Raw genomic sequence first — 27,893 nt, forward strand, 5'->3', positions numbered from 1 at the left:
AATGTTTTTAGAGTTTAAGATTTATTGATTGAATTGATGGATAAATAGAATATGCAGAAGTGGTGCTGATTTGCTTTAGTGTTTTAAAATTCCATTTTCTAAGGTAAATGCAATATAAATGTGATTTTTTGGAGTCTTCTTCTGGTACTCTCCTAGCGTAAAACTAATTTTTGAATATCTAAGGAGCACACTGAGCTCTTTTCAAGTGCAGTTAAGCAGTCATGATCATGCTGTGCTCTTTTCCAGTGCATTTAAGAAATAATAACAGCGAGTATAGTAAGGCTTTTCTGCAAAATTGCTTTCTTTAGATTGTTATTGGCGTGGTCTCACGAAGCAGCGTTTCTGAGTGCCTTCCTGAGCCAGTCCTGAAATCCAGTAGGGACATAAATAGATTGTTTCTGCTGTGACGTCTCAGCAGCTGCATTCTGCCCGTTCCCTCCCCAGCCGTCCCTGCTTTAATGCTCCCAGGCAGAGCCACAGGGTTTTATGCCAGAATCCTTTCCTATTTTGCTCCATTCACAGCGTTGAAGGCATTGTCCCTGTGGTTGGTGGAGCAGGCAGCGTTTTCCGATTCTAGGCTCTTGCTATCTGACTTGTGTTGGGCTTATAACTCACCTTATCTCTGGTGTTATTAACCACCAGGCTGGTGTGACTGGGCTCTGCTGGAGCAGGAGCCCAAGGACAGCTGAACAGAGGCGTCCTGAAAGGATCCCCTGCTCTCCCGGCTCCATTGTCCTGCTCCTTTGTGTCCTGCTCCCGGCTCCGTGGGAGCGCCGTGTCCCCAGCTCCGGCCCAGCTGCGGGGCTGGAGGCTGCCACATTTTCTTTGGAAATAATGCATGGATAACTTAGGGCTGTCCATCAAAGAAACCACTCATTCCTGTCAGGAATGGATGCTATATGGAATATGTTCTGCATGCTGACATCTTAATATGCTCTGTGCTCAGGCAGATTGCACAGAGCAGTCCAGTAGTTAATACCCAGGGAGGTCTAATGGCCCTAAAGCAGTTAAAGTGACTCATCCTTATTTCCTCATTGTGTTGGGGGCTTTAGGTGACTTAGAAACTCAGGCAGTGCTCATGACCCGGCTCTGGTTTGGATACACCCCTTGGCGTGTGGGAGGGAAGGAAAGAGCCTGTTTTCTTCTGCTTGTCATTGTGAAGATGCTTTTAAAGGGTTCCCCCTCCCAGTGATTTCTGTGTGTCCTATGTATGTGCTTTGTGTTACCCCACCTTCCTGAAAAGGTGCCTCATGTAGAGGAGAGAGTGAATTCTGTGGTACTAAACGGTGATAAATGGGCTTTAATCAACAATTAATTTCACTTGCATCGAGTGATTTATTGGCAACAGTTCTTACCACTAAGGATTTTGGGATGAAAGTGTAATTAAATTCTTAATTTTTTTTTTATGATGTTGACTGGGTCTCAGTGTCAGAGTGTTTGGGACCTTGTAAGTAGGAAAGAAGCAGCAATGCTCTTCCCCTGAGCTATTAACTTGAATTGTCCCAGGAAATGCAGTGACTCCACTGGATATGATCTGGGACAAAATGGCATTTGTTGAGCCAGGACTCCTAAGTATTCACAGTCCAAAGAAGGGAGAACAAGAGTTGAAATCCTGCATGGAGGCAGCTTTTGTTGGTTGATTTTTCAAATGCCATATTCAGTGTGTTAGGGCAACAAGACAAGGTTTGGCCAAGAGCTTCGAGCAAAGATCAAACAATGGGAAAGTGTAGGAGAGAGCAGAGAACATGTGACTGTGAGTAACCAGAGTGGGTAGAGAGCCAAAGTTCAGATGATATTACACAAAAATTACAGGGCGCAAACATGTTGGCTCCTGGAGATGAATGCACAAGGAAGCCAAGTGGTGTGTGTGGTGTGTAATGAGGAGTGTTTGCATGCTGGAGGCTTGTCCTTGCTTCTCATGAAGTAGGAAAATATATGGAATTGCAGTGTGGTTATAGGGAAGCACCAGTGTGCTCGATGCAGCACAAAGGGAGAGCAATAAATGCTGCTTAAGTGGAAACCTCTCATCTTACTTGCTCTGCTGTTCCAGGGTGGATGGAGAAGTGTCTGTGAGAAAGGGACAGTGCAACACATCTTGTTTCACAAAGCAGAAGTGAGAGACCCTGGTACAAGCAGCTGTAAAATGGAGGGGCAGAGGATGAGGAGGAGGAGGGTGCTGCAGTTAGCCCCAAAATCCTTGTCCACAGGAGCAGGTGGAAGCTTTGCCATTAGCTCCCAGGGCTGGGAACTTACTGCATCTCTGAAACAGTCATACAGGAAGAAGGTTTGGGAATAGATTTTGAATAGTGCTGGGTTTAATGCAGCTGTTATTTCATGTCCTGGTATCCATGGGGTTGAATCCAAGGGATTGAATCCTTCTTTTCACATGAAGGTTTCCTTGAAGTGGGAAGCATCCCTCAAGTCTGCAGAAGACACACTTCAAAATTGTACTAAAACGTGGTCTGTGCTTGGGGTTCATATTTGCCAGAAATGTATTCCAAACAGATCCAGTATTTAGGGTTTAATTAATTGTTGCATTTAAGTGTTAAAGTATTTTGTGTTCTTCTGATTCATTGCCTTAAGGTACAGCAAAACAGGAATGTTTTATGGATCCATTCAATGCACCAGGTTGTAGGATTGGAAAAGTGGAAAATCAGATGGAATTCCCCCCAGCTTGTTCCTTAGCCAGTTCCAGGGATGAAGAAGCTCCAAAGTGCCTGGGATCACCGTGATGGCAAGGAGCATTGTTGTGGCCATAGCCATAGAACCATTTTTCTCTTCCCTGATTAGGCATCACTGGCCTGAACCCCCAATAAATCCCACCTAACAATGACCATTGGATTGTCTGCTTGCCTTTCTCCAGGATGAGCTGCTTTATGGCAGAAGGGAATTTTTCCTTTATCATTTATTCTAAATATTGATAAATAAAGAGCAGTCTGTGTGATGAGTATTGATTTCAGCTCTCTTTGGACACTTTGTTATTCTGAAGCCTTGAATTTCCAAGCCTGGAACACCTTCCTGACACAGGAGGAGGCTGGCAGTATTCCCACGGGGCCTGTTCCCTGTGCTCCATGGCCTTTTTATGCCCAGGACTTCCAGCTGACAGGCAGCACCTGCCTCTCTGGGAAGCTCCAGTTTTAGTATTGTTAGCAGCTGTTTGGACCAGGAACAAGTAGAGATCAAGTACATAATAAACCCCAAAGAATATGAATATATAAAATAACCCCAAAATACATGGAGTGGGTAGTGGTGGGGTCACCACAACTTAGGGATAATGGCTTTGTTTGCTCTCTGATTCTCTGGCTGTGGCACAGGGAGTGCTCAGCCGTTTGCATAGTTTCAGGGAGATGTTGTTTTAAGCACGGAAAAAGCGAGTTGTGAAGCCTCAGAGCAGCAAGGCGTGCTGCCCTCAAACTGGGATTGACCCTTGCCTCAGTAAAAACAGCTTTCAGTGCCTTGGCAGCACACCAGAGGAGCTGGGGAGTGGGCAGGAATATTTAGCCTGTTGCAGGTAATTTAGTGGTGTGTGCTGAGCTACCTGCAGGCAGCGAGTGAAAGGAGGCTCAGGGATGTGTCTGGGTTTGTGCTGAGAGGGTTTCAAGTGTTGGTTAATGGAATGTTACGTGGGTTTAATGTTTTAATAGATGAAGTTTAGCAATGTGTTTTTGCCAGTGTTGGCAGCGTGGGCACCCCTGACTGCTCTGGTTCTCTTGGGCAGTATTTTTCAGGAAGCTGGGCTGCCCCCAGCCACTGAGGCAGGTTTTTGGTGTGTTTTGGTGTGGGCTCCTGGACTCCTCACACGTGCAGTCTGTGCATCCACACCATGCTGTCTCTGAGCATTATTAGCTTTCCAAAGCAGCTTAACGACTGCTTGTGCATAGTAAGTTTGCCTTCAGCTTCCTCCTTGAAGGCTGTCCAGAAAAAAAAAAAAGAGTGGGAGTGGATTTCTGCCTGCAGATTAAACCCCAAATTCACTCTGGAGAGGCCATGGGAAAGACGATGCCCAAGAACAGAGCGTGGCCAGGGTGAATTTACCACCAGGGCCTGCAGATGATGGATGGGCTGGAAGTTGGGGCACCAGCATCAAAGCAGCTTCTCTTGGCACCAGGTTTTAGCCAAGATGTTCCCTTGCAGATTTGCATTGCTGCATAGGAACACTCCTTCCAGAGGATTTTTGGAGGCTGGTGCCTGGCTTGTAATATTCCAACCGTCAGTCTGTTACAACTGCAGTTTGCTCTTTCGCGTGCTGGCTTCCATTAAAATTCTTGCAGAAGAAAGAGTTGGTATTAGTGGAAGAAGGAGGGTGACAACATGTTTCTCTTGGCAGCAGTGCTGCGTGTTCCTGCTCCAAGGGATTGTGGAGCTGGGATGCAAATGAAACCTGCCAGGGGTTTGGTGTGCACGGAGCAGCCAGAGGTTCCAGTGGCACTGCAGGGCCTGAGGGAGAAGTGGGGGGTGACAGCCAAGGCTCGGCACCTCCTGGAGTTCCTGTGACACTGAGCAGTGCCTGAAAATGTAGGAGAGCCCACTGAAACCACCCCCTTCAGTGGCTTTTGGGCTCATCCCAGCTGCAGGAATCTCACCTCTTTTGCTTCTGAGTTTGCAGCTGGAAAGTCTGAGTGTTTCCTTTCCAGGTCTGTGCTAGTGACAGTGGATGTGTTGCATCATGGACCTATTGAACAGCCAAAAATGGTTCACCATGTTTCCAATCTCAGGAATTTGAGGTTTCAGAAACCTCTAAAATTATGGCAGAGCTGCAGTAGAGGTGTTTGTTTTTCCTGAAATGGCCCTTCACTGGTGTTCCAGCACAACACTTGTTCTGGAGAGCAGAGCTTGTCATTGCCTCCCTAGCTCAGGAGCCTGCATGCTCAGTATCCACCCCAAAACGTGAGAAGATGCAGTTTTTCCAAGGGGGATGGTGGTCAGCTGGCAGAGGGGCTGCTTCGGGTCAGGACTAAAGGCTGAGTGGTGTGTTGGAGGATTGCTTCCATGGACAAATCACTGTTCAGGTTTGTGGGAAGGGCTGCTCCACACCATGGACAAACACTGTGGGCACAGGGACGGGTTTCCTTTGGTACCACTGTGGGGTTTTGTTGGTTTAAGGTCTGTAAAATCACATGTATCCCTCAAGCAAATTCCTGGTGCAGGGAAAGCCTTCTAGTGGCGGGGATATCCATTCCTGCTGTTCCTTGTCCTGTCTGGTTTCCATGCTGGCACTGGTGCTTATGCTCAGTGTTTTCATGGACTTTATAAAGAAAAAAATCCAGAAGTATTGTTATTGTAAATGTTTGGTATTTTCTCAACTTAAATAGTTTATGATTGTCATCAAATTGACTTAGTTTTTAGGGGTTTTTTGTCCTTGTAGCTGATACACTGATTTGAGCCTGTATTTAATAAGTTCATTTGTTAGCAAAATTGTATCAAATATGACACTGTAACCAAAGCTGTCTGGACACTGAACTGTTGGAGGCGTGTGCTGTGCTGTGGAGCTGACCCTTGTTTTCTCTTGCAGGGCAATCACTTTGATCAGTATGAAGAGGGGCACCTGGAGATAGAGCAGGCGTCTCTAGACAAGCCCATCGAATCGGTAAGGCCCCCCCTTATCAGCATCATTCCCCCCGGAATTAGGCCGTGCTCGGATGGTACTTGATGTGAATGCAGTCAAATCTGATAGCAGTGGGCACCTTGTTGTCAGTGAGGGGTAATTGGTGGTAAACTGCATGCTGACCTTAAGTGGGCCTGGGATTTAATCTTGAAGTAGTCCTAAAAGTAAAACTTGAAATTTGAGTTCAACACGATATTTCAGGAATTATTTAAAATAATACATTCATTCATAGATATTTATTTTAAGTTTTTATATTTTTCTTTGAAGAATCAGTTTAATTTATATGTGAACCTGATGGAGTAGTATAGTAAAATATATTTTGATCCTTTTTAGTTTATATTTTTGGAAAACTACTGGTGTGTTTAAAGTGTTAAAATGACACCTGGCAGTATGGAGAGAGGGATCAGTGTTAGTCCAGCAGTCCTTCCCCATGGAGCTGAAATTGCTCTGAGCCTTTCTCTAAAGTTGCTTTACCTTGAGTTAGGTGTGGAGATTCCTGCTGTAAGATGGGGAAAAAGTAGGTTTTGTGTAGTTTAAATTTTTTAAGCTTTTTGGAGCTTTTTAATTTTTATCTTTGCAAAGCACCTCCTGCTGGTTTTAGACACAACAGCTTGTTCAGCGTAAACTGGACCCATATTTGGCATTTAAGTTTTCATTTTCAGTTTCCTTCAGAAACAAGAAAACTTGTAGTGAATAATCAAGGGACACTTAGTGGTGTTCTGATTAAGTCTAGCTAGAATTTTTGTTAAGAAAGTACTTGTCAAGTGTTTCTTTTCCCTATTAATTCAAGTTCTGTTAAAATTTCTCCACCTTAGCCCCTAGAAGAGCCAGTGTTAGCCAAAGCCCACTATATATTTTTGTTGGTGTGTAGGTTGGTGTTGTGTGTGTTTGTGTGCGTGTTAGATGTTTACCAAAAATTTACACAACTTGGGGTGTTCGACGTTTTTCTTCCGCAGCAGTTGGCCCATATTAGCTAAGCAGCCATGATCTGGTTTGTATTGCACGGTCTGCCTTTTTTAATTTCTTCTCTAGGGTTTCCTTTCCCCCTTCTTATTTCTGTTCTTCTGGTCCAGTGAACACTGCATATAGTACCTACTGTCTTAATGTGCTGGCATGATGCTAGATTTAGGCATGGCAGTAATTGATGACGCATGAGATAATGCTGCAGAGATGGGAATTGGTATTCACTGTTCTCCTGAATACTTCAGTCTTACCTTGGGACACGGGGATTTGAATTAAAATGCCAAGCTGGATGGAAATGTAATGGGAAGTACGTGTTGGTAGCCTGTTCTGGGCCACACTGGAAATTAGCATTTCAAAATAATTCAAATGCTGCTTACAGACTAGACTGGTTACCTGATTTCCAAAAGTGCTTTCCCAAACAGAGGAATAGAAGAGGTCAGAGATCACATCTCTGGTGTTCCAGAGGGAACGATGCCTATGGAAGTGTGTAAAGCATGGGCAGGTACCCTGGGCCCACGTGGGCTCACTGTGCAGCTCTCATCATCCACAGGAGTAATGCTTTGTGCAGTTTGATTAATGCTGAACTGCAGCAGAAAAAAATAAGTTAAATTATGGCTTTAATATTTTATTCATGTATATCTCTCACCATCCAAATGTCAGGACATTTTTAATCTTTACAACTCCTTGATAGGTACAGTTCAACCTAATTGAAAACAGTTGGATGAGGAGGACAAGAGAATGGCTTATTTTGGGAGGAGAAGGAGTTAAAACCTCAAATTGTTCTTCAAAATAAAGTTTGTTCCGCTCTTCTTTTGTCTGAAAGAAGAGAATCACAGAATCATTAAGGTTGATTCTGAGCTCATCGAGTCCAACTGTTCCCCCAGCACTGCCAAGGCCACCCCTCACCCATGTCCCCAAATGCCACATCCCTGCAGCCTTTGAACCCTTCCAGGGATGGAGACTCCACCACTTCCCAGGGCAGCTGTGCCAGTGCTCATCCCAGGATTTCAAAGCTGCGGCTGCTGCACAGGGTGGGTTTTTGGCCTCCTGAACAAGCATAGTGTCAGAAACTGCAGTCAGGAACAAACTGCTGGTCACTTTTGAGGTTTCACATGGTCTTTGTAAAATACTTTGTTGATTCTTAAATTCTCCATCTGGGAAGCAGGAATTACTTTGTTGAGTTTCCTGACACCTGTGGATGTGATTTTGCTTCCACACTATTAATGATCAATGTGCTCTTTGAGTTGGCAAATTACATGCATTAACAGAAGGAACAGTTTCCTTGGCAGAATTCAGTGGGGCACCTCTCCTGCAAGATATTTCACCAGGCAAGGAGTGTTCATTCTGCCTTTTTGGCTTTTTTTTTTTTTTCCTGCTATTTTATGCTGTTTGCTCACCCAGAACCAAAATTGAGAGGGAAGGAGGAAAGGCAAATCTGTATTTTAGAACTACCACACATCTAAGTATTTTCAATATTAACGAATTGGTGTTTAATGCTTAACCAGTTCTCTGTTAGCAATCCAACTGGCCTTTTCTGTGGAATCTGCTCCGAGTCATGAGTGAGCCTGTGCTTCATGGTATGGAAGCAGTTTGGATGATGAACATCCTGTGTTTATAACCATGGCAGATCAAAGCACTTCCCAGTTAAAATGTCATTCTTCAGAGTGGGGAGTGGATGAAGTATATTCTCTTAACTGTGCTCCTTGCAGTTTCCCGCATCTTAGTGATATGAAGGTGCTCCAAAGCCTGCAGGTGTTTGGAGATGGGGGGAGGGTTTCCTGTGCCATGTCCCTGTGACAGTCCCCACTGATGTGAGTGACATCCATCTCTGCAGCATTATCTGTTGAGAGGTGCTGACTGTACTGCTACAGCATGCAACTCAAAGGTGGCTGGAAAAATAGGTTTGGGAGTCTACAGATCATTACAATGTTGAAACGTGTCCTCAATTAGCCTACTGGTGGTGTTGTTCCTGTGGAAATCCTGCTGTGTACAGCTTGTTTAGGCCAAAGATGTCTGGACTGAAACATGCAACTCTAACCAGAGCACATTTATGGAAAACAGAGCTGCCAGGAGCTAGGGATGGATGTGGCCTGAACGAGTGCCAGCTGTTTTCCATTACTAAATTGCAGAAAATATTTCATACCAATGGACTCTTCAGAGCTGCAAATCCTGTTATTTTTTCCCCCCCACAAGTAACATTTTTTCTTGTTGTGCTTTGAAAGATGCTGCACTTAGACTGGCTGTTCATGTCAGTGCAATCACTGGTGTCTGGTGTCCTTGAAAAATCAGAGCACTTCACCCTTTTTTTTAAATTCAAGAAGCTGCATGCATTTGTTTTGGGGCATTTTGAGTGCACTGAGTTCAGGTACTCGAACGGGAAGTCACAAATTATTGCAGCTTTAATAGAATCCAGATTTTCTTCACGTTAATTCCTTATCTCTACTTGTTTATTGAGTCTCTTTGCTGTGAATTCCTGGTTTTCCTCATCCCAGCAGTGCAGATGGAGTAGGAGACAGCGATTAGACCCTTAGAACCCCCAAGGAGCAGCCCTGGCCCCGTGCAGGCAGTGTCAGGGGTCGACCCACGCCGTCACCGCTGCAGGTTGGAGGCCAGACTGGGAATCACTCACTTATCCTGGAGCTTGTTAGTTTGTCCTCGTCCTAACTAACAAATGTCCTTTCCCCCTCTCTCTAATGCTGCTCGGTGCCACGAGGAGCTCCTTGAGCCCCCCCGTGTCAGGCTGCAGTCGGTGGTGCTTTGACACCAGGGGCTGTTGCAGCCTGGCCGAGCCGGAGCCGGGGTTGTCGCACTGGAAATCTGTACGGATCTGTGGACTCCACTAGTTCCAAAGTGTCATTTGATGAGGCTGCTGATTTGACATTTAGCAGCAGCCATATGTGGACAGCGCTATAAATAATGTGCTTCTGGAAGCTGAATGGTGTAGCATTACTATTTGGCTTTTCTCTCTGGTCTTCATTGTGTCATCTGTAGTGAGCTCTAGGTTTTGTTTTGGGAATCTTTTCAACCTCTTGTTTGCATGGGTTCACCCAGTAGCATCCGATCCTTGCTTATAGATTCCTCCATACACAGTCAGCACAGCTTACAATCCACTCAAGAGAGGAATGGTTCCTGCCTGTGCCGGGATGAACGATGGGATCACGGGGATCTCATGGAAAACCTGTGCTAGGCAAAACTGGTGGTGTGGGTTATGTCCCACAGGCATCATCAAAACCTTGGGCTTCTTCTACCCATCTTTCAATTGTAAGCTATTTTCTTTTCTATTGGCCAGGATCTTTTTCAGAAATTTGTGCTGGGGATATCACGCTCAGGAATCACTGATCCCCATGGAAAGCAACCAAGGGCCTCTTGTCAGGGCACAGGATGGGGAACTGGGGAGGCCAGTTTGAGCTGGTGGAGCCAGGTCACTTTGGATGAGGTTTTTCCAGAGTAGCTCACCCAGCTCTGTGAAGTTTTGGTGGACCCAAGTCCTTACATTTCCTACACCTTTGGAAAAATTATGCTTTGTCATTAAAGCAGGGCTCTCCATCAGGGCTGCCCAGCTCTAGAGCTGGGGTTGTTCAACTCAGAGCTGCCAAGCCATTCTCCCTGCAAGGAGCATCCCACAGCCTGTGCCCACAGGGTCCAGGAGAGCTCCTTTGCCCACCCAAACACCTATTGGGAGACTTATTTTGGCTGCCTCAATAATTTTTCTTGTGGCTGTAACACAAGGAGCTCCCAAATGGCAGAGGAAGAAAGTGAGGAGATTTGTGCCAGCCCTCTGCTGAGAAATGAGGGGTGTCCTCCTAGGGCTGGGGTGTTTCTGTGGATCACTGCAGCTCTTCTGTAGGAAAACTGCTGCAGTGTGAGGATAGTCTGTTCAAAAGGAATGACAGCTCTTGACATGGACAGGAAGCTTGCTGTGAAAACCCCCATCTTTTCTGTGTGAAAGTAGCTGTACTTTTACAGAACTTTCACTTAAAAATGCAATTAAAAAAAAGCTGTCAGCTGTTGCAGCAGTTGCTGTCCCATGTCACGTTTTGGTCCCAGTATCCCTGGCTATTCCCCAGGCTCTGCAGACAGGCTCTCACGTGGCAACCAAGCAAGCCTGGCCTTCCATAATTTAATTTTTAGGGCAGCATTTGCACTGAAGAGCAGTTCTGTCAGTCTCCCTCCATCAGAGGTCTGGGATAGCCATTGGAAAAGGAGGGAGGAGCTGAACATGGCCAGAAAGGAGCAAAATGATGGCCAGGTCCTAACTCACATGTTAATTTTAAATTATTAAAGTTGTTCTCCTTATTGAGTGCAACGGAAGATGCTCCATTTCAATTGAATAGGATCTAAAATTAGGGAGTAGTTCCACTGCATAAACAGACAAATGGAAAAGACTGGGGTGGGGAGACAACCCCTTCCTGGGAACTGACACAGGGCAATGCTCAGGCATAATTCCAATTTATGTCAAACAACTTGGGACCATCCTCTTGAGTGGGTCTGTAAAAGTGGTGCTAATGTGTATAACCTTTCTAAATTTTTCTTTTTCCCTTTAACATTTGTTTCCCCCTTCACTGTGTCAGTCACAACACACCGCTCTTGAATCTCCCAGCTGGTCTTGACTTGTTGAATTTATTTTATGCTTTCACTCTTCTTTAATAAATACATTACTTGCAAGCAGTGAATTGAAAACAAAGCAAAAGAAAAAACTACCATTAGTGATTGGACAGTTTCTTACTTTGTGTTACATTTAACTGTTCTTTTGACAGCCCAGTTTTTAAAGCCAGGTTCGTATGGAAATGCTTTCACTCCACTTGCACTGCTTTTGGAATAGCGTTCTGCTTCATCTGTCTTTATTTTAGTGCATTCATAACACACGCAGTCAGCACAATGTCTCATCTCCACTTGGCCAAGACTGCAGAGTACTCCTTGTCCTTTGGATTTTTTTTCTCTTTTTTTTTTTTTTTTTTTTCTTTTTGGAAAACGCAGCCATTTTTGTCAGCACCGGCTTTTAGATTCAATGATCCTTTGTCAGGGTAGGACAATCAGTGCCTTTTCCCAAACATATCCCAGGCTCCAGCCCCTCTCTGCCAGGACGGGGCACTCTGTGGCCATTGGGATTGGCCTGACCAGGTGTGCCTGCAGGTAAGTTTTCCTGTCTTCCCAACAGACAGCCTCTCCATGGTGCTTGTAGTGGGGATCCATCCTTGTTTCTTTTTCCTTTTTTGTTTTTTTCTTTTTTTTTCTTTTTCTTTCTTTTTTTTTTTTTTTTTCCATTTAACCTTTTGTCCCCAGAAGTTTCCTTACTTCTCCTGGTTTAATTTTTTTTTCCATGTAGTTCTAATTATGTCCTGGGGCAGAGCCGGTAGTGTGGGGAAAATGTACATTATTTCTTGGGAAATACAGGAATACGAAATGTCTTACTTTACTAGGATATCAGAAAAAAATCCAAAATTTGTACTTGATAACATCTTTTTGAGGAAAAATGTATCCATGCAGCCAATATCTTTGGGAAGGTTGTGCCTTTTGAGCTGATTCACCAAAGTTGTGTAAACCCTGTGGTCATTTTCTTCACTGTGGAGTGACAAAACCTACTCTGGTTTCTGTTGATGACTTCATTATTTAATTAAAGAAACCTTCAGCATATAGATATAATTATTATTTAGGATTCCGTGTACCACTCAGTGTTCTGGAGTCACGTCCCGTTATAATTCAGGATATTTCTGTGATATCTCGGGTTGTGGTTTGCCTGATGATAATTAATAATCAACAAGTTCATATCTGATTTTGATTTTTATTTTTTGTGATTAGAAGGTGAACATGGTCCCAGCCAAGACTCCTTCTTTGAGGATCTGGTCACTGCTTGTAACTGGGTGAACTGGTCACTGAGGGCGAGCTGGCAGATTGAGATGGTTCGAGGGTGCTGTGAGTGCTCTGCTCTTTGTCTGGGGGCAGAAACCTTGCATAAAACACAACAATTTCCACACTGAGCCCTGCTCAGCCCCATTGCCAAAAGCTGACACTTAATTGCTGCGTCAGTACTTTTCCACTTATTCTAAAATAGCTTTTTTTTTTAGGAAGATGAGACATTATGCTTATTGTTTCCCCTACATGCACTAATGGTTCCTTGCTGTTAACTTATTGCTAGGCCTGTTTCATTCTAACATCTTAGTATTTTTGTTAGTTTACATGTGAAATGCATCACCCAGTCTGTGCTTGAGCTCATTTTATTTAATTGATTTTTTTTTTGTTTTGTTTTACTAACCTCACTGTTTTTTCAGTTTAATATTGGCTGCATGCTAGTTTATATATATATACATATATAAAAAAAAGCCCAATCAAGTCTAGCCTGGATTTTGCTCTGATTGTGTTTTGGTTTCTAGTGGTGGGGCAGTCTTGCACTTACAACTTACTCAGTATTATAAAAGCCTGACACACAAACAAAATGACTAAACACATTGTAGATTTTCTTTACAAAAAAAAAATCTTAAGTGGTGCTGTCTAGGTGATGGATATGATTGTATAAATAGCTTGATTTTATGCTTTTTACTGTCAATTTTTATTGGTACACTTTATTTTCTCCCACATTGCTTTCTATTTTTATTATTTTTTTATTTCTTTTAAATGTGATGCACAAAAGTTGCCCAGCACACCATCAGAAAGTGACCGTCCCCAATACCCATCCCCCTGGAAAAATTCTAGCCAGCAATTTTTGACATTTGTCTTTCCCTTTATTGGGCATATATTGCCTTTTCAGTAGCATTTTTTTGCATGCATATATATGTAGAAAAATCTCTTGCTCATCACATGTTTAAATGTCAGCGGGAAGGGAAGAATATATTATTGGAATATTTTTGGTTTGTTTTCTCTGTTCTGTCTGTCAGGATAATATTGGACACCGCTTACTCCAGAAACATGGGTGGAAGCTGGGCCAGGGATTGGGAAAGTCACTGCAGGGTAAGTCCAGTCCCTTGTGTCTGAAACCTTCAACTCCAGCCTTGGTCTTTAACAAAATTATTTCTGCGTTTTGTTCCTAGATTAGATTTTCTTTCCGTTATTAATATATCCAAACGAGTGCACTGTTGAGTTTCAGATCTGGCATTTTGCAAGTGGAAGCTGCTGCCTCACTTGTTGGTACAGGTTAGAGGTGTGTGTGTGGTGGATGTGTGAGAGTCATCGTGGAGGGAGGAGGATTCACTTCCTCCACACTGACAGGGAGTGGTGCAGCTTCAAACTGTGCTGATGCTTTGGTATTAAAAGAATTAAAGATTTGAGGTAGTTCCCATGATCTGTCAGTGCTCACAGGGGTCAGAAGCCATTAGAAGGCCAGTAAAAGGCCACTGAAGATGGAAAGTGGTGGCAGAGGTTCTCTGGATGGGAGAGGCTCACTCCTGGTTTCTCCACAGGACTGTCACGAGTTGGACTTATTTCTGTTCCCAGCAGTTTGCCAGGGATTTAGCAAATCTCACTGGCACACTAAAGTGCTGGTTGAACCAGCACACCTGGTCCCCTTGCTGTCTTGAGCCTAAATTCTTCCTGTGACACTAAACCCCATTTCTGTAGAAACCTGTGGAAGTGTTTGAAGCTCAGGTGTGCCCTGAGCCCTCAGAATAACTCACTCGTGTTCCCATGCCCGTAGTCTGAAGACCTGGGAGCTTGTAATCCGTCTTCATGAGGGAGCCCGTTAGAGATGGGGGTGTCTGTGCTGTGGAGGACTGTGCAGAGGTAACGAGTTCTCCAAACTCTGGGAATGCCTATTAATCCCTCAGACTAAGGCTCTCTAACCTCTCAGGCAGGATTGCCTTGCTGGTTAATGCTTCTGGCTTCCTCTAACTCGGTTTTGTTGGAGTTCTCTGGTTAATGCATGGCACTCTCCAGTCCTTTCATGTTCCTGCTGGGGCCAGACCTCAGGGTGGGGTTGTAGTTGTCACCTCTGGGCCTTTCCTGTGGCATGTGGGATGTACATCATGGGTGGAACTCGGTGTGTTCTCTCTTTTGGGTGCCCTGTATTGCTCTGTGTGTCACCAGTGTGGAAACACAGAGACTTGAAAGAAGGAAAAGCCTTGTCCTGGCCCTGGGTGAATCCCAAGGTACAGCCCAAGGGCCCAGGGTGCTGCAGGCTCTGATGTGATGAGGTGAACGTGGATTATGGGACTGATTATAGGTCTGGAGTTGGGGTAGGGGGTGGTGCTATTGCCGTGTCCCATGGGCTGAGCAGGAATTTGCACTTTGAGACTTGTCCAGATTTAGATGTTCCCACTGTGCCTCTCGCTACGCTGGAGCTGTTCCAGATCTCTCACGAATCATTGGAGCTCTGGTGATTTGGACTGTGTGGAAGCTACACGCAAATCATGGATTTGGGCTGTGAGGGTTTCCTGTGCCTCCTGCATGGTCACAGAAACACAGGAGTAAAAATAACCCACCCAGTTTAACCCAGTTCAGTGGTGAAACCATCCTAATGTAGGCTTTGGAGTGTGTGCAGGAATTTCAGCGCTTTTGGAAGGGAAAAGTGCCCTGTCCAGCTGGCAACCAAACTTCTCCAGAGGTCTGGGCAGGCAGAGGATGTGGAAGGGATGCTGCTGCTGCTCCAGCTTTTCTCCTCAGAGTTCTCAGCAGCTAGAGCCTGTGCCTGTTGCCTGTGGCATTGGTGATGATAGTGTTTGGAGTGTTTAATTCATTATCCGGTGACCTTTCTGCATGAATCTCAGATTGGCCCAAAAATCCAAATATAAAATGTCAGGAAGGAAACATTTGCATCCAATTTTAATCTTAACTCTAGGAGCTTGAAGAGTGAAGTCATTTGATGTGCAGTGAGAAGGGAGGAGCAGAACAGAAGTTCTTCCCCTCTTCCACATTCCCTTGTTCAGGAAAGACCAGGAGAGGTTTCTAAAGAGATGCAGATGTGTTCCTGTTAAACTCTTCTTGCTTCACACTGTGCTTGAGCCTAAAATCTTACGCAGCCTGTGGTGAGGAGGTGCAGCCGAAACAACCCCTTCAAGCAGCCTGGAGCTGTAGGTGTGGTGTCTGACCTCCTGCACAAGGTCCTTACATCAAACTCCCAAAAAGTTTGGGTTACATGTATGGAATTGGTACTGCATTCATCTACTTTCTGTGCACTTTGGCTTAGAAGGAAATGGATGAGTTCAGCATGCTGAGTTTTGTGATACAGCTTTTAAATTCTAGATGTTCATCTGAGCTGGGGCTCCCTCTTTAGTTCTGTGAATCCCAAAGTGATGCTGTGTTACATTTGCCAGGCAGAAATGTTTCTTTCTTGTAGTCAGGCCCTTGTGGTGTTGATCAGTGAGAAAGAACCTCACGCTGCAGGACCGTACCCTGTGGTGGGTTCCTTCATCCTGACTCCCCACTGGTGGATGGGACCCAGTGGTGACAGTGCTGAGCTGTCTCTGGGTGGTACCTGCAACAGCCTAAAATCCACACTTGCCAATTGCTGGTGGTAAAAATCTGCTGGTACAACGTGGCTCCTTCTCAGGAAAATTCCAGAGGCAGAGGTGTTTTGTACCCCCCGGGGCAGCTACCTTGTGGTGTAAATCTTGTTACTGAGAAGAGCTGAGCCCTTGGGTAGGGAAGCCCTCAGCCCATGCCCTGTGTGACGTGGCTGTCACCAGGGCAGCTGTGTTCTGGCCAAAACATCTCCATCTTTCACTGAATTTGGGATGTGTGCTGAGTGGAGCATCAGGCAGGGGCCTCTGACCACACCAGTGCTGGAATCCTGGTTCAGAGACACTCATAAGGAATTCAGCAGAATCATCCTTCAGCTCGTCTCTTTCCCTGATGTTTTTCATCATTTTTTCCCCACAAACAACTTGTGTTATATTTGGACATGGTGCTTCAGCTTGCTAACAGCCAGTGAATATGAAAAAGCAGGAGTTGCCAGTTGACAGGGATATTTTTTAATTTGGAAAGTATGGCTTAGGGAGACACTTCCATGGAGATGTATGATGGTTGTGCTCTGACAAGTGAGAAAATGGTGATTGTAGCCTGTTTTATCTTTGGGGGAACACCTGTAGTTGATAATCCAGAATTTTGTGGTCTCCTGAAAAAATGAAACGAGAAAAGATTGGTTAAAAACATTGCCTGACCTTCGTGTGAAGTCCTGTGCTAAATGAGCCCAAGGATTTTGAATAAATCAGGAGTTACGTAAGTCAGGAGGGGAATGAGAGGGCTGAGGGAAATCTGAATTCAACCACACTCTAATGATTTCTCTTGGAATGAGTATTCCCCATTAAGTTAAAGTAGTATTATGAAAAGCCAGGAGACTGACGTGTGGAAGTGGGATAATTTGAATCGTACATTTGAAAATATTTTTATAAGCTCTTTGCCTATTTTCCGTCAAATTTTTTGACGAGTCTTGTTTAAAAAAATAATTGTGCTGAGAACTTACGGGTTTTTTTTTTCTTTTGGACTTGTGTGTTTAAGATGAAGTAATAGTACTCTAGAGGTATATCTGTGAGACTAAAACCAGTAGTTTAATTTCATTTAATTAGACCAGGGGAAACTGAGTAGGTTATCCTGCTGTTTCCTGGGTCATTGCAGGGCCTGGGGAGGGTGGGCAGCTCTGCAGGAAGGGTTTGGAGAGGGCAGGAGGAAGGTTTGTTGTTTACTGGCTATATGGAGGTTACTCTGAGGGAAGGATTGACCAGCTCAGGTCCGCTCATCCTTAGCCAGTCTGGGTAGCAACTGTAATTATTCAACACAGATTTGCCTCTCTAAAGTTCTCTATTAAGTAAATATTCTTGCCTGTTTGCAGCCTTGACCCTTTAAAAACAGCCCCACTGCCGGTACAGAAGCAGTTACAAGTTCCCCCACACCACAAGCTGTGCCCTATATGATTAATTTGATATGTATAAAAGTATTGATTTACTTCACATTCCCACAGTATTCCGAAGACCAGGATTATCCTGATCTTTTGTGGTATCTCTGAGAGGTGAATCCCAATCTAGTACTTTGCTATGGCAACAGAAATCACACGATTTGTCATGGCAGAGCTGCTCCTCAGTGTCTCAGTTGTGAATCAAACAGCTCAGGTAATGTGGGGGCTCAGTACAGCTCTGGAATTTCTGTGTGTTTGCTCCTCAAGAACTGCCGCAGCTCATTCAGCACTTGGTTATTGTCATGAAAATGCTCAGAGTGAAACGAAAAGGAGTTTCAAGGTGGGTGGCTGCTGGTCTGTACTGGGACTTGGATTATCTCCAGTACTCAGGAAATAGAAGCAGCAGGTAGTTCTGTTTAGGGCAGGGATGTCCCTTTTGGGGCAGGTCCTTGCAGTGGCAGGAACTTCCCCTGTAGCCTTTGGTCCTGAAGAAATGCCTTCTGTCCCAATTCATCTTCCTATTTAGTAATAACTTCCTTCATGTTTGCTTACGTTTTTAGCCAAGTTTTGGCATCATTTCAGTGTAACTGTTCTGGAAGAGCTGCTTTGATCTCCCTGGGGAGCAGCTCTGCTGATGTAACGCGCGAGGAGAGGGCAGGGCCGTGCCTGTGTCCCCAGGAGCTCTTGGCAGTGCCGTGTGGAGCTGGGAACCCCTCCTGCATCCTTGTTCCCTTCCACTCAGACTGAAAGCAGTGAAGCTGCACAGACTGTCAGGGCAGTGCTGTTCCTGTTGATCAAGGTGTGCCCCGCACTGATTGTATAAATCATCCTGGTGATACGGGGAGCAGCAGTTAATAAAAAGTGCTTTGGGTTTCTTTTATCCTTTTGTGAGTACATCTAGCTAGGTAGCAAAGTCAGGTATAGCAAATGTGTTAGCAAATGCTAAAATTCAGTTCCTCCATCAAGCTGTATTATTGTTGCGTGGTTTTCAATTAAAAGAAAAAGCACAAGTGGATTTGTGCTCTGACTTGCAAATTCTGTGAGGATAAATATAGTCAGCACTCCTCCCCTCAGCATCACTATGGTGCAGTTCTTCTTTGGCACATTCCTCCCTAAATCTGTTCAGAAAAGGGAAAACATTCCCTCTTGGTCCAAGGGCTGAGCAGGGTGGAAGAGCAGAAACGTCTGACGAGTGCTGGAAGCTGCTCAGGGCTGCAGGTGAAGCCGTGATCCCACGGCTCAGGCAGGAAATATCCTCTCCCTGGCAGCCCCTGGGGTGATCCCTGGCTGTGGGATGAAGCCGGATCTGAGTCCCTGTTCCAAGGCAGTGCCAGGTGGCTGCGGGCGCTGCCTTTGCTGGATGTTCCTCGGGCTGTGGGGAGCAATAAACAGCTCTGACCACTCAAGCAACTGAGATCAGTCACAAATGTGATCGCTTGGCAGCTGCAGCTTGGAGAAATGAGCTCAGGGTTTGAATTCCAAGGTCTTGAATCCTGGTGCTGTCACCCGCTCGCCAAATGGCTTCAGCTCGGCTATTAATGTGTTTTCCATTTGTTGAGTCCTCTGATCTCGTGGAGGCAGACGGTGAATGTGTGTCAGGCCTGTGAACGTGGAACAATGAGCATCTGAGGGGTGTTAGATTTCTTTCTGGGTTTTGGAGCCTTGTAATAAATACAAGAAAATACAGGAGAGGCAGATAAAAATGCTTAACAGTGCCTTTATTCATTAGTTATGGGTTGGTTTGGCAACCTTACCCAAGAAATAGCTGTGAACACTCTCTTATCTTCTTACATCTTCACATGTCATCACGGGAACCTCAATCCTGGCATGGAGGAACGTTTCCATGCTTGTGTTTGCAACACAAATCACTGCAGTGGTTTTAAGAGGGATATTCTCATGCGAACTCAGGTTGAGAAACCTGGGTGCTGTGGCTGCTGTCATCATACCCATCTTCACTGCTGTGTTAAACCCCAGCAGACCACAGACTGAAAGGGAGGGTTTGCTCAATGCCTCAGTGTCCTTTGGAGGATGCAGTTGCCCTGTTGTTTGCTTTTGGAGGTGCAAGATCCTTCCCTTGATTCCAGGTGGTGAGTTTGTGTTGCTTGAGTGGGTGTAGCCGGTGAGATCTGAAATCCTTGTGCTGTCAGTGCCACGTGTTACTGTGACAGACGGCCTTCGCCTGGCTCGGAACGAGGCCTTCTGGCCCTTTGTGCTGGTGCAATGGAAGAGCAGTTTTATTAAAGTGGGAGAGATGAGTGTGGGGAAGGGAGAGGCCGTGGCCATGCACAACCTGCCTCGCTCCTCAGTGCAGCCCTGAATCAGACCAGACCCTTCAGCCCTGTCTGCTTACCAAGATGTACACAGACAGCAACTCTTGCCTCGAATTTCTGTCCTAAATCAACCAGTAATTGTGTTCTTGCTCCAACACTTTCTGTGTTGCTCTTTAATCCATTGCCCAGCATTTGGCTAGGAATGTTTTTTGACCCAGACTTCACTATGTTCCTTCCCCTGCAAAAGTTCAAGGAGCTCTGCTTGGTGCCTCAGTGTCAAACCTCAGCTTGGTTTTCTGCAAGTGTCACCCTTGGTTTGTGTGTCTGCAAAGTTTTGAGCTCCCATTGGAAGTTTTCCATGTGATTGGGGTGTTTACAACTTGACTTTCTCTCATCATTTCTCCTCTGCTTAGTAAGGATTAAATTCACAGTGCAGTTTCTGTGTTCTTGGAAAACACTTTCTTCTCTCTGGAACTTTGTTTGCCACTGAGGATGATGGACCTTTGTTTGAATCTCTTGATTGTTTATACCCCTTCCAGAAATCTGACATAAACAGGATGATCTCACAAATCTAATTCCCAAAGGGGACCAGGATTAAAGCTTGCCCTTGTTTGCTTATTTGCTTCTTGCAGCAATTGGAATGAGTTTGGTAATGTGGTGTCATTTTTAGCCAGTGAGGAGCACCCCAGGCTTGTGCACCAGTGAAAATGAGTGGACTTTCTCTCCTCTCCCCTTCTGAGGTACTGAATGAGGAGGCTGAATTTTCAACAGGACAGGTCTTGCTTCCTCATAGACTCTTAGGGAGCCCCGTGCTGCCAAGGCCACCACTAACCCATGTCCCCAAGTGTCACATCTACACAGCTTTTAAATCCCTCCAGGGATGGGGACTCCACCACTGCCCTGGGCAACCTCTGCCTGGGCTGGACAACCCTTTCCATGAAGAAATGTCCCCAGTATCCAACCTAAACCTTCCCTGGCACCATTTGAGGCTGTTTCCTCTTGTCCTGTCACTTGTTTCCTGGAAGCAGAGCCCAACTCCCCTGGCTGTATCGAAATGGTCCCAGGAGTGTTGAGTGTTGTAAAATCCTCGTCTTTGAAAATGCGGCTCATTCATGAGCACAGGGACTCCTCCCCATCTCCCCCTTCCCAGACAGTGCAGCTGAAGGTGAGCCCTGTGTCCCTATGGATCCATTCCTGCAGGTGTTGGTTGCTGACTCCAGACACCTGTTTCCCTTCCAGAGCCTGCAGTGGGGTTTGTACTGACTGAACACACCAACCTTTATCCACCAGAGAAACCCAGTGCTGTGGTCATGAAACTGCCCTGCACACAGCTGAGGGATAGTCCCTTTCCAGGAGCAGCTAAAACTCCCTGCAAAGTTGTGTCTGACTGTGGGTTTCAGTTGCAGCATAAAGATAATGAATAAGGAGAAATACTCCATGTCCAACAAGATCAGATCCTGTTGTCTGTGTCCTCTGGAAACGCTGAGTTTATGAAATTCTCCTCTGGTGACAAGTGTGATATCAATCAGTCCTCTAGGATTGCATCCTACAAAGCTCGTACCTGGGGGGAATTTCTATGAAGATGTCAACAAAACAAGCAGGATTACAGTTGTGTTCCTTCTGTGGTGCTTACACACTGTGCATAAGGGACACACTGAAAGAGATTTGATGGAATTATGTTAACACTGAATTTTTGGGGTAATTTTTTTTTTTATTCCTGTCTGAATGTCTCTTTAGCGGAGAAACTTACCTGTTGGGATAGGACAAGGAGTTGGTGTTAGAAATTTTAGTAAGGATCAATTTACATCAGATACTGGGAAGAAACTCTTCTCTGTGAGGGTGGGGAGGCCCTGGCACAGGGTGCCCAGAGAAGCTGTGGCTGCCCCTGGATCCCTGGATGTGTCCGGGGCCAGGTTGGATGGGGCTTGGAGCAGCCTGGGATAGTGGAAGGTGTCCCTGCTCGTGGCAGGGGGAGGAACTAGTTTTTAAGTTCCCTTCCAACTCGGACCATTCTGGGATTCTGTTGCCATGATGCTGTTTTTGGAGGGAGGAGTTCCCCTGAATCTGCAAATCTGATGAAAACTGTGTTCTGTTTTGACTTGTTAAAAACAGGATAAAACATGGGCTGGTGTTGCCAATGCCGGTGTTTCCAGATGGGCTCAGACGGCAGCTCCAGCTGGGATATTCCCATTCCAAAGGGCAGAGCAGCACCCGTGCCATGTCCAGAGCCAGAGCATGGCCCTGAAGCCACAGTCGTCCATGTGCAGTATGACCTGTGTCTGATACCAAAGCCCTGAAGCCTTAGGATGAATTTTCCCAAGATTTATTAATTTATAGCACTTGGGGGGGGGGGAAGTATTTGGTTGTATCCAGTAACTTTATGCAATTAAAAAGGAGGGAATTTGGAGAAGCCTGCCTGGCCACGTGCTGCCTGCTCCCTGCCACTGCAGGGCTCTGGGAAGGGGGCGGCTGTCGGGCTTTGTTTGGGGCTGAGCAATTTTTCACAAGCTGGGAGAAAGGTTTTCGTATTTCTTGGGGAGAGGAAAGCAAAACAAGTACAGCTGGTCAGTTTGGGAATCTCATTTCATTTCTGAGTCCAGGGCATCATTACTAACCTAATTCACTTTGAGATCGGGTTTTTTAAGGTGTGACGCTTGTGTGAGCTGGTTATTTTTCCCATCCCGCTGGAGCTTCCTGCTCTGTCCTCTCCACAAGATTATCCCTGTGTGTGGAAGTGTTTGATGCAATAACCCTCTCTGCTTTGGGTTCTGCGGCCTGTGCAGTGACCAGTCTGTGAAGGAGTTTGTGACCTGCCTCAAAAAGAAAATAAATGTTGCGGGGTGCAGGGGGCTGGGGCAGGGACACAGCAGGATCCAACCTGGGAATTAGCTGTCCGTGTGGCACTGCTTGCAGCCCTGCTGAGTGGCAGGAAGTGTGGGAATTCTGGGCCTTGGAAGCTTATGTTCCCTTCAAAGCATGCTGGTGCACAGGAAAGGCTCAGCAGGGACCCCAAACCTGGGAGGCTCCCAATGTCCGAGCCAGGTTTACGTGCTGGGAAAGGTCCCGTTGTCATGGCCAGCAGTAGGATAAACTTTCCTCGAGGAAGTTCCTTCAAAGGAGAAGTAATGAGCTTAACTTGCAGAGTCCCATCTTCCCCTTTGGTTGCTCCCCATGTCCCACCTGGCAGCCAGCGGGCGAGGGGTGGCCCTGAGCCTGTCCGTGTGCCTTCACCATCTTGGCTCTCCTTGGACACGGAGCGAGGCCACCCCAGTGCCCAGCAGTGTGTCCTGCTGCCCCAGCTGGCTCCAGGGGGATCCATGTGGGGCTGGCACTACTGCCATAGCTGTGCTGTGTGCCTGGGCATGCCACTTGTCACCTGGGTGTCACACAGGGTGTTCCATTCATAGTGAAATGATGGTTCCGTTTAAAACAAAGGCATCGCTTTTCAATGGAATATTCTCCTCTTAGCTGCAAGCAGAGCTCCTTTTGGCCCAGAATTTGTTATTTCCTTAAGATTCTGATTTGTTTCCTTTTTAAATTGCCTGCTTACGTGTGCCTCAGTGCCTCCTTGGAGCGGGGCCGTCACCAGGAGCTCTCCCAACACCCAAAAGGAATCAGAGCTGCTCCGATGGCTCCCTGGTTCCGCAGGGCAGAGCACGGTCATGGGGTGGAGGGGTGAGCAAGAAGCCTCCTGTTATTTTTTTTAACCCATCCTCCCTGCCAAACGGCCTATTTTCTGCCCCTAATGGTTTCTGCCTAACAAATGGTGTTTCTTTTTTACAGCGTTATGATCCTGGACTTGTTGTGGTGATGGTAAACTTAGCAGTGGTAATTTTTTATTTTCAGACTGAATTACTCCTTTTGTCATCAGTGCACCAATGTTAGGCTTACTTTCTCTGTTGTAGCCATCATCCTTCTGCTTGGTCTTTCATTTTCCTTTCCTTTCCTTTCTTTATGCACACTTGTCTGATCCTTGTTCATTAAAGGGTATTGCTAAGAAGGGATGTTTCTGTTTGTGTTAGAACTGCCAAAATCAGTTTAAACATAAAATTTTAATACTGTCCAAACTTGATTTTTTTTTTCCCCCCAACACGATGGGCACTAGCACTTGCTACTGCAATTTCCAAATAGATTTTGAATTTAAAAAACCAACCCAAAAAACTTTGACTGCCTTAGAAGGCAAAAGTACTGATGCATTGTTTGTATACAGGGGTTTACCAGGGCAATGAGGCTGCATCAAAAGATCTCAATTGCTGGAGAAACAAAACAAAAACAAACCAAAAATACCCAAAACCAAACCAAAACAAAAAGAAAAAGCTTGGAAAAAAAATTTACATAATAAATTGTTGGCACTTGGTGCCAGCCATTCCATTTGGGTTCACCACTTACCAGTAAATCCCTGGCTGAGACGTTATGAAAGTGATATTGCACCTAGGAAGTCATTTTTATAACCTGTCTTTAATTTGGTCCTTTTGCTAAAAATTGCAGTCACTGCTTACTGTATTATACCATTGGGCGTAAGAGAAACCTTGTCAAAGATTGAGCATTAAATACCCAAAGGAAAGCTCAATCCAAACCATTTCAGATCAATGTGATCACTACTTTTGGACCTGCTGGATACCTGCCTGTCAAATTCCTGGGCATGTCAACAAAACCGTGAAGCAATTAATTAAATGGATTTATTTCTGAATAAAAACACATGTCTGTAAGGTTCAAAAGCCCCTCTGGGGCTGTAGCTTTGGCAGGAATTATGGCTGATGCTGGCAAAGAGTTCACACCTATCCAGGTTTTCTGAGGCAGTTTTAAAGACTTTAACCTTTTGCACATGTGGATGGCAATGGACTATTTTGGCATGACTCCAACATGTCGATCTTTTAGCCCAAAGGTATAATACCTGTGTATGTGTGTATAACAAAAGAGTTGTTTACACCAAACAAGAGCAATAATAAGGGAAGTAAACATTCTGTTTTCTCACTCAAGGTTTGCACCGGAGAAGGTAAGTACTTTGTCAGTGGGTTACATCACAACCACCAGTGCCAGTTGTGATGTAAAAATCAAAATAATAATTTAAAATAAAATAAAAAAATAAAAAGCTGTGGTAGTAAAGTGCTTGTCTGCCCCATTTTGCTTTGTTTGGCTGGTTATGAGTGGATTAAAGATACGATTTTTAAAAAAAATATAAATCTCCAGCATAGTTTGATTAGTTCAAAGTCAATTTTCTTCGCAACCAGTCCTTTTCACAGCTTACAGGTGACACAGCGGGGCCAGAGCATCGCTCTGGGGGCTGGGGGACCAGGGACCGACCACCTGGCCTAGACTGGGTGATTGGGATGGGAGAAGTTTGGCTTCTGTGCCATCGTTCTCCTCAGCATTCCTTACTCCTGGGGAGGGACAAAAGCTGGTGGGAGGGAGGCTTCCACATCCCGTGCAGGGATGTTCTAATTGATTATTCATGAGCTCCAACAGTGAAATGTATTTAGCAGCTTCTTCACTCCTATGGGAGGATGAGGAGCCTGATGTGGAAGCCTTGAGGAAAAGGTTCAAGTCCTGTTATCAGCCCTGCCCTGGGCTTTCGTGGGGGAACATGAGCCACAAGGAGCTTTTACATGAGCAGTTAATGTTCAGAAAATGCATTTGTCATGCTGGGTGCCGGTTGGAGCTGGCGCAGGGTTGGCTGTAAGCTGTGAGAATGGCTCGTGTTTGGTTCACTGTAGCTTTCTGGTCTCTGCACTCCAAGGCAAGATCTCTAACCACCCAAACCCAATGTGTACAGCGAGCTGTCGTGCTGGGCTTCTGCTGACCCCTCTCTGTGTGTTCCTCTTCCAGGGAGGACAGATCCCATCCCTATTGTCGTCAAGTACGATGTCATGGGCATGGGCCGGATGGAGATGGAGGTGAGCTCCCCTGGCCCCTCACCCCTGCAGGGCTTCTGGGGAGTGGGTGGGAGAGACATTTAAAAGTGAGAGTTTGTGCACCCAAGAACAACTTGCTCTTAAATCAGCACAGTAAGAAAACACTTCTCAAAATGCATCCTCTGTTTATCCTTGTGAGGCTGAGTTCTGGGGTCTGGATGCTCCCCAAAATCCCTGGGCTGTGAGATTTCCCCTCCCCAAAGCTGCTATGGGCCTGCCAGGACCCTCCACATCAGGGGGATTAATGACCTGTTTTACAGTTGGGGTGACAAAAGAGGGAAGGTAAAGTACAACATGCATAGATTCTGTTTCAGTTAAAATTGTTAAGTTGTGCTTTCGGCAGATTTGATAATGCAGTGTATTTATGGGCCAAATTGCATCTCTTCTTCTTTTCTCTATTTTTTTTTTAAACAGCTCGACTACGCCGAGGATGCCACAGAGCGGAGGCGAGTGCTGGAGGTGGAGAAGGAAGACACCGAGGAGCTGAGGCAGAAGTACAAGGTACAGAGAGAAGGGCATCAACATCAGAGTGTCCGTGGGCTGGGTGGGAAAAGATTTGTTCTGATGGGGCTGAGTTCTCCTCGTTCTGCCGCAGTGATGGCTGTAGGAATTCACTGTTCTTGGGTTTGGTCATTGTGGAGATGATTTACATTTTAACACACTGGTTATTCACTTCCTGGCATCAGCCTTCATGTTTGTTTAGCTGCTGAAGAGCCCCAGGACAGCTGCGGGGGTTTCTCCGTGTGCTTTGCTCCTGTTCTGGAAGGAACAGTCCTGGGGTGAGCAGGACATTTCCTTCCCTACACACAGGGCTGCTGGATTTTTCTGGTGAGCCTGCCATGCCTGTACAAAACCTGAAGGTGGTAGAGGGGCAGGTACCAGCTGGGAGGGGAGGAGATCTTGTGTTGCGCTGAGTGAGGAGTGAGCAGTACATGATGATGTCGTTGCATAAATCCTGCTTGATTTGGAAAGGTAGGACACAGCTCCAGCTCGGAGAAATCAATGGGCTGGAGCTCTTTGGAGGAATTGCTCAGGCAGCATTAAAAAAAAGATAAATTCTGTATTTCCATGGGATTTACAAAACCTGTGGGGTTATTTTGTAAGCCTTGGGCTGATAAAAATGAGCTGTTGTGTTGGGATTGAGCGTGACGTGCTGGAGCATTCTTGGATTAGCTGTAACTGGGTTCTCTGCGGAGACATGGCCTCTGCTCATCCTTTAATCCACTCTTCCGCTTCCCAGCCCCTACAGTCCATCAGGTCTTAGGAAAGCCTGCTTGTTCAATTGTCCGGAGATTTGGGGAGTACCAGGGTTGAGGAAGAGCCCAAGACATCCAAATGAAGTGTCAGTCTTGCATAAATTTTAATTACTTGAGAAATAATGGGAAAGTAGTTCCAATGCCATTAAAATTAAACATAACCTCGGCAAATCTAAAATTCCATTTCCCCAGTTGAACAGTTAATTCTTCAGGCAGTTTGTTCAGCTATGAAAATTTATAGCCTCTCTCCTCCTCCTCTCCTCTCTCCTCTCCTCTCCTCTCCTCTCCTCTCCTCTCCTCTCTCCTCTCCTCTCCTCTCCTCTCCTCTCCTCTCCTCTCCTCTCCTCTCCTCTCCTCTCCTCTCCTCTCCTCTCCTCTCCTCTCCTCTCCTCTCCTCTCCTCTCCTCTCCTCTCCTCTCCTCTCCTCTCCTCTCCTCTCCTCTCCTCTCCTCTCCTCTCCTCTCCTCTCCTCTCCTCTCCTCTCCTCTCCTCTCCTCTCCTCTCCTCTCCTCTCCTCTCCTCTCCTCTCCTCTCCTCTCCTCTCCCTCTTCCTCTTCCTCTTCCTCTTCCTCTTCCTCTTCCTCTCCTCTCCTCTCCTCTCCTCTCCTCTCCTCTCCTCTCCTCTCCTCTCCTCTCCTCTCCTCTCCTCTTCCCCTCCCCCTTGAGACCTTAACTTGCTTGGTAAGTGAACTGCAGGCATTTGGGTACCCAGAGGGGCTGTGGACTCCCCATCCCTGGGAAGGTTGGACAGGGCTTGGAGCAACCTGCTCTAGTGGAAGGTGTCCCTGCCTGTGGCAGGGGGTGGGGTTGGGTGCACTTTAAGGTCCCTCCCAACCAAAACCGTTCTGTGATCCTGAAGTTCTTAGGGTTTACAATTGTCTTTGCAAACGCAGCCAAACCTGTGTTGCTCTGAGACTTTTCTCTTCCTGCCCTCATCCAGCACGGATTTTTTTCAGGAGCTCTGGAGCAGTAGCAGTCTCTCCCAGCTCCAGTGGGTTTTTATTAGCTCAGTTCATCCTTACCCCTTGCATTTTGGTATTAATCTGTGAAAAATCTCTGCAGCCGTTA

At 45.8% G+C, this 27,893-nt stretch overlaps 1 protein-coding gene across 12 annotated transcripts in view; it reads left to right on the plus strand.

Moving 5' to 3' along the window:
• GPATCH8 (G-patch domain containing 8) overlaps positions 1–27,893 on the plus strand; it is a 56,429-nt gene that overhangs the window by 9,959 nt on the left and 18,577 nt on the right. For 2 of the 12 annotated variants that reach the window (XM_048314134.1, XM_048314175.1), the window contains exons 2-5: positions 5,513–5,587; positions 13,441–13,513; positions 25,484–25,551; positions 25,984–26,070. In XM_048314134.1, coding sequence (XP_048170091.1) covers positions 5,513–5,587; positions 13,441–13,513; positions 25,484–25,551; positions 25,984–26,070 — 303 coding nt within the window. Of the gene's footprint in view, positions 1–5,512; positions 5,588–6,561; positions 6,597–9,071; positions 9,170–11,325; positions 11,344–13,440; positions 13,514–23,218; positions 23,333–23,440; positions 23,486–24,637; positions 24,654–25,483; positions 25,552–25,983; positions 26,071–27,893 lie in introns of those variants that run through there. The other 10 variants (XM_048314098.1, XM_048314144.1, XM_048314108.1 and 7 more) reach the window with 10 other exon arrangements.

This window comes from Corvus hawaiiensis, chromosome 1 (assembly GCF_020740725.1).
Source record: "Corvus hawaiiensis isolate bCorHaw1 chromosome 1, bCorHaw1.pri.cur, whole genome shotgun sequence".
In the NCBI taxonomy this organism is placed as follows: domain Eukaryota; kingdom Metazoa; phylum Chordata; class Aves; order Passeriformes; family Corvidae; genus Corvus; species Corvus hawaiiensis.